At 39.1% G+C, this 6,344-nt stretch overlaps 1 protein-coding gene across 5 annotated transcripts in view; it reads right to left on the bottom strand.

The window, feature by feature from the left end:
- PPP1R9A (protein phosphatase 1 regulatory subunit 9A) overlaps positions 1–6,344 on the bottom strand; it is a 137,994-nt gene continuing 131,650 nt past the window's right edge. For 3 of the 5 annotated variants that reach the window (XM_027910726.1, XM_027910720.1, XM_027910742.1), the window contains 3 exons: positions 4,781–4,804; positions 3,630–3,812; positions 1–2,696 (listed from right to left, as the gene is read on the bottom strand). In XM_027910726.1, the coding sequence (XP_027766527.1) occupies positions 2,484–2,696; positions 3,630–3,812; positions 4,781–4,804 (420 nt within the window). In that variant the 3' untranslated portion in view covers positions 1–2,483. The remainder of the gene's footprint in view (positions 2,697–3,629; positions 3,813–4,780; positions 4,805–6,344) is intronic. The other 2 variants (XM_027910730.1, XM_027910747.1) reach the window with 1 other exon arrangement.

Below are 6,344 nucleotides of genomic sequence, written 5' to 3'. Positions count from 1 at the left end.
TAGTCTGAGAATAACAAAATGACATCATCACAAAGCAGTAAAAATCCCATGAATACTTAAAGGACTTAAGTTGAATTAGTTATTCTGCAGAATAAGAACACAATTTACAAAGAGATTAACTAGGCACTGTTCTAAGCAGCAAGAATGAAAGCTCAGTCAAGCAGTCTGCTCAGGTTTCTAAGAAAACAAAGAACATAAAACGGGGACACCACCTTAGATTACTATATACAACCACTTAAACATTACTACAGTGTAAACATAATTTTAAAAGAAAATCATCATCAAATGCATTTATCAACATTGTATTTAAAAGATTAAATTTCCAGTTTCTTCCAGATAACTTCTCTTACTCAAAGAATGCTAGTTTTATGAGGCTATTACACATTTGTATAATTTTTCTCCTATAAAGAGCATGGCAAGATTTACTGCAATGTGTAATTTTTGTTAGCAGGTGTATTTTTCTGCCAGTGGTCTATGTCAAGAAAAATATCACAAGCCTTTAGAAATATCAGAAAGTATCTTTTATGGCAATTTCAGTTTTAGAGGTGAATAAAATATACATCAAAAACCTGTAGAAATTGGATTTGGAAGGGAAAAAAAAAAGCTAATGCTAAGTAGATATGCTGTGCATTACTTTTGAATGAACTATACTTTCTCAGTTTATAGACCATTTTCTATGTCAAAGAAATTATTAGAATCAAAAGAATTGTAACTGTAAGCAGTGCACCCCACGTGTTTCAAACCTGAGCTTCAGAGAACTTTGCAGAAACAAATCTGAATGCCACAAAGTACAGAGCAGAAGAGAAGCCAAGCCAAACTAAAACAGACATTTTCTTCAAAAGAATTCAGTATTTGCAGTTTCAGGCTGGCATCTTTTTTAAGTTCAAGATTCTAACTTTGCATCACCATCTAAATCAATATGGTTGGCACGACGAGATGAAGACTGCCACTTCCAGCATGCATGAATGGGAAGAGGTGCTTCTCAACTGCTCCATAGTTAGCTTCAACCATAAAGCTAATACCTCCTAGGTTCTCATTGTGGACATTTGCCTGTTGTCTCCCCATTTTTTTGAAGAAATACTGTATAGTTTAATGCTGCTCTTAAGGGGCAGTAACACCCTACACTGCTTCTGTTTGTCATAGTCAAAACTACAAAGCAGGGTTCATTGATGGCCTCACGCACCACAGGAATCTCTGAAAGATATGACCACTGCTAAGCCAACATTCTACAGCCAACGCCCAAAAATGCAGGTTTTGGTGGGGATATTCTTTAAACACATCAATCAAAGCAGTTAAAATGTGGGAGCTTTTGGGCTTAGTAACCATCACCTCCATGGCAGCACTGACCTTAAAAGCAATGTACTGAACTTAATTTTAACCAGAATCACTCGTCTTCCTCTTTTTAAAGTGCAGTTCTGCAAAAAATGGAAATCTTTAGCAGACTCAAGTTGTTTCCAACAACAGCTTCATGATAGCACAGCACAAAGCTTATTCTCCCAATGCTTATTGGAGAATGAATCTGAAGATGTGGTGTTTTTCCTAGAAAAAAACAAAACCAAAAACCTCAAAACAAAATAAACCTAGTTTTCTGTTCAAAACACATGAAAAAGAAAGCAGAATGTGCTATAAGAAAGTTGCCTACACACTGGGAGCACAATGAAATTTATACAGATATATACGCTGTGCTCTAGTTAGAAATTTATCCTTGCTCAGATATCTAAAGGATAAATGTTATCCTCAGATTTCTGTGTAAACCCACATAACCATTTAAGGTTTTGCCTCCTTCCTGGATTAACTATTGTACAGTTAACAGAAAGAGTTTCACCTCCTGCCTTTTACCCAGGGGGAATATTGACTCTCCTGTCTTTATCTCCAGTGTATAAGAAGAAGTCACTGAACAGTTGTGTTTCCAGAGCAGTGTCGCTTAAAGGTACTGACACAACATGAAACTTACTCCAGCAGATGGAACTGAGTATCCAAACACCATAAAGAAGGTGAACTTCCAGTTAGAAAGTGAAGTCAAGTCTTATCAGACAGAGCACAACTCCTTTTACCCAGCTGAAGAAATGTTCACCAATCATATTGACTGGCCATCCTGTTCAGAAGAGGTGAAGCAGTGGACCATGCTCCTCGGCATCATGCTGGTTACTGAAGTGACCAAACACACACAGCTCAATAGAGAAGAGTAGTTTGGAAGGAAACACCACCACACAAATATGAAATCTGTTAGCTGTCAACAAGAACAGAACAAACCGAAGGGCTGGGGTTGTTTCACATGGCAACAGCAACAAGCGTGAACTGGATATGTGGGAAAAGAAAACTACACAATATAAATTTCCCTAGTCATTCTATGCATAGCCCCATTTCTCTGTACACAATCTTGGGTGATGACTACAATAAAGCTGAAGGGGCACCAGAGTGGATATGAGTTCCTCTTCCCTTGGCATGCCTCCACTTTCGGAATGCAGCAGCACTTCTGCTAATCATTGCTCATTAGTGCCCTCTGTTGCATCTGATGAACACTTGTCTGTTTTCTTCGATCTCCTCTGCAATTGCTCTTGTTCCTTTTTCCGAAGCTTTTCCCTTTGCTTTTCCATTTTCTCTTGAGCTTTGCGAGCCTTCTCCAAGGATGCTTTCATTTCCTTTAGCTTTTTTTTAATGATTGCTCTGTCCTGGGAAGATGTCATACCAAGGGCCTGAAGTGGGGAAAACAAAATTAAAGAACTTCAGATAGTTTAATCTGTCATATTTTTTTTTCATATTCTAGTAGTAACTCTTAGGTAGAATACAGTAACAACTAAGTAGATCTGAGACAGACTCAGATCTGATCTATAAGTACTACTTTCCATGCCTTCCCCTTCTAGAATATTAACAAATGAGACCTCATGGCCACTATCAATATTGATTTCATTATCAAATAAGGCAAATAAACTATTTTCTTGAAGTCATCTAAGTCTACATAGAACACGACTTCCCAATTTTCACTGCTATGCCTTAGTCAAAAAGTTCACTGGCACTCCTCTAAAACCCTTAGAGTGAGTAAAGTGGCATCCAAATAATGCAGAAGGGAAACACCAAACTTGGACTTTCAGATCTGCTAAGCTTCCCACAACTCCTTCCTGAGATTATTTTTGACAGAAGTAGGCTTTTACTTTCACTACAAGAAACAATGCATACTTTATACATTAAAACTATATTTAGTTCTAATATAGTACAACTGGTATCAGCTTATGCCTCCCTATCCCACTAATCCATTATTCTGTTGCTAGTTCTGATGTTTCTGTGTACTATCTTCTCTGAATCACCCTTTCACAGAACAAAGCTGGATAAGAAATATATACATACAAATACCACTTACACACACTGCTATATGATTTACACATGCAAATACAGGTACATTATATACACCAAGAATTTTCACAAAGCAATTGCCCACTATTTCTGAAGCTTCTGAATCCAAGTGCATTTGGGAATTTCTTGAAGTGTTGCTGTGGCTTTATACTCTGTGTTATTACTCTATCACCACTCCACATGCAGGGATTTACTGCTTTCTGAACAAATTCTTACTGCCTTTAAGATTATGTAAATGACAAAAAATACTACAGTTACTCTTGAAGCCCAGTAATTACCTTCAGCTTACTCCCATCCAGTTGAAGGAGATGCTCCCCATTAATGTTCTGGGCACTGAATTCGGAAACATACTGTTCAAGGTTCAGGCTCATTAACCAGTGGGAAACCTGCTGCACGCTCCACTCGTGAACAGCACGACTCTGACAGTGACTGTGCTTAGGTGATTGTCCATCGTCAAGGATCTGTGACAAAAACATGCTACATTATTACTGAAAGGGTAACACAGATGAGTAATAACATTTTCCTGCACAAACGGCCAGCAGCAGAGCAGAGGTATCTGTACTATCTTTACACTACAATAATAACAATTTCACACTGTGATATTATATCTCTATCTAACCAGACACACAAGAACAAGTACAAGGTACCCAAAAAATCTTTTATCTATTCAATCATAGAAGAAAAAACGAACCACTGCAAAGTTTAAAGCGATGACATCAAACAGCAAGTGAGACTGGTACTGTCTTTGGAAGACTCATGAGATAACGCAGAGGAGCAGTACAGAACACACAGCGATCCCACAGTCCTGGCCCTGCTCTCATCACTGCTGCAGATGACAGCACAAACTGCACCACAAAGGGCAGGTGGGACATCAGCTGCTGGAGTAGTCCCATGTCCCTGCTCTGCCATTTTATTCCACCCAGGGGTATGCCAGTGGGGGCTGAAACAAAAGCTACTCTGTCCTGGCTGGGGTCAGCAAAGCAGCTGCTACAGCTTGCAGCAGCTGTCTGCTGTTACAGCAGCTTTTACACTGGGTTAGATGACGCTGGGAGCTCTCTCAGCCTCTGGTTGTCCAGTTCTCAGGGCTGCGGAAAAGATGGTTTAAGCACTATCTTTTCCTTCCCTTGTTGCCAGCAGGAGCTCAGTGCAGCTGACGCTTGGCCTTGTAGATTTGCTTTGACACTGACCCTCCTGCCTCTCTCAGCATACTGCAAAAACTGCAGTTTGCTGTGGCCTTGAAAACTCTTAGCACAAAGGAGAGGGGAACTCAAGACAAGGAAAGAGGAGCCAGTGACACCTGCATGTTCTGCTCCAACAAGTGGGTTCACCACACAACACCACAAAACAAGAAATGTGACTCTGCAAAAGAGACGATTCACTGCCACACGATGGTCATACGATTCACCACAACAGCACAGTAGTATCTCACCTCATCATCAATCATATCCAGGCTCTGAGTGAGGGAGCAACAAAGAAACGGGAAAGAAAAGCATTATAGAAACAAAATATCAGACATGTAACAGCATGTAAAAGTTCAGGTAAGGGCAGCACCAAGATTTGCAAACAGATACGGCTACTCAAAACAACAAAGATTTCTTTTAAAAAAATTATTTCCAGAAGCAAAGAGTTATGTTGAAAGCTCAGCACACACATGATTTGGCAGCTAAACCTGACACTATGGCAGTGAAATTCCTTTGGAGTTCCTTATCTTCATATTCTAGAACTGGTGGCTGATAGCTCCATTTCCAAGAGCAAAAGCTCCTTAATTAGAAGAGAACTGCCTACGAGAACTGGATTCCCTCCCCACCCTTTCATCCTCTTCAAATAATCATGTCTGAGCTGCTGGAGGAGTCAGAGCAAAGCAGTGCTTGCAGCAATGCACTATGAGAGACTGAGGAGCAGCACTGGCTTAACCCCCGGCCAGGGTGGCTTGGGGTGGTTTCCACTGCAGCTCTTGCTGAACACGCTGCCTGATTTGGAGGCAGCAATTTGGCACACAGCAGAGGATGGAGAAAACACATTCTTTTTACAGACTGTTCAGGCTTGGTATTTTAGAAGTGATAGAGAGTTAAACATACAAAACAAAAGCATTTTCAAGCTTTTAATTCAATACCACTCAGAACAGGGCATTGTCACAATCAAATACATAATATAGGGGGTATTAAACATGATAAGATAATTAAACGTATTATTAAGATAGTACTAACAGTAAATAAAGTGCAAATGATGACTTTGTTGTTTTCAGGAATTCACAGGATATACAGGCCTGTTCTGCAGTCTCCTCTTGTTATAAATTACTGCCCTTAATGACCTGTAGTAAGGAACGTCCAAAAAATGGTTGGGTTTATAGATTTGTAGCTTGGCAAATGGGGTTGTGCAGAACAGCCCTCATTCTTAAAACCAAGTAAACCATGAAAGCAGTAATATAAAAACCTAACTATCATAAAAAAAAAAAAAAAGAAAAAAAAAAAGGTACTTCAAGTTCCTTATGTCTGGGAAAAAAATCTGGCTCAAATCTCACATGAAAAATGTGAAGTTTGTATGGAGTGTTTGTAAAGGAACAAATGCGCAGGTTTCCTGAGTCCACAGGATTTGCTGTCAGCTACTGTCAAATTGTGCAACCTCACAGACAACCGAGTTACAGAACTAATATTGTAAGAAGAATATTTTCAGTACATTATATGAAGCTGAATTATATCACTGATTTACAGGGTTAGGAATGCCCTTATCATTGTTTAAAACTCTGGTTTTAAGTAAATGAATTCAAATCCACTGTGCAAAGCAAACACAAAGAATGCAAAGTGGATTAACACACACGTTATAATCAATACACATATATTCAGGTATAGTAACACACAACTACTGCATGTACAGATCATTTTATCAGGGTAAAAATTAGTGTGGGTTAATTCACCTTATGTCTCAACCATATTTACCAAACTATAGTGTAGTTTTAGTATATCAAAATTATCTCAGTTATGCCTAATTTAGTG

The sequence above is a fragment of the Empidonax traillii genome, unplaced genomic scaffold, assembly GCF_003031625.1.
Source record: "Empidonax traillii isolate 1590-97213 ecotype Southwest subspecies unplaced genomic scaffold, ASM303162v1 scaffold30:size3273891, whole genome shotgun sequence".
In the NCBI taxonomy this organism is placed as follows: domain Eukaryota; kingdom Metazoa; phylum Chordata; class Aves; order Passeriformes; family Tyrannidae; genus Empidonax; species Empidonax traillii.
This window is presented reverse-complemented; position numbering and strand designations above follow the sequence as displayed.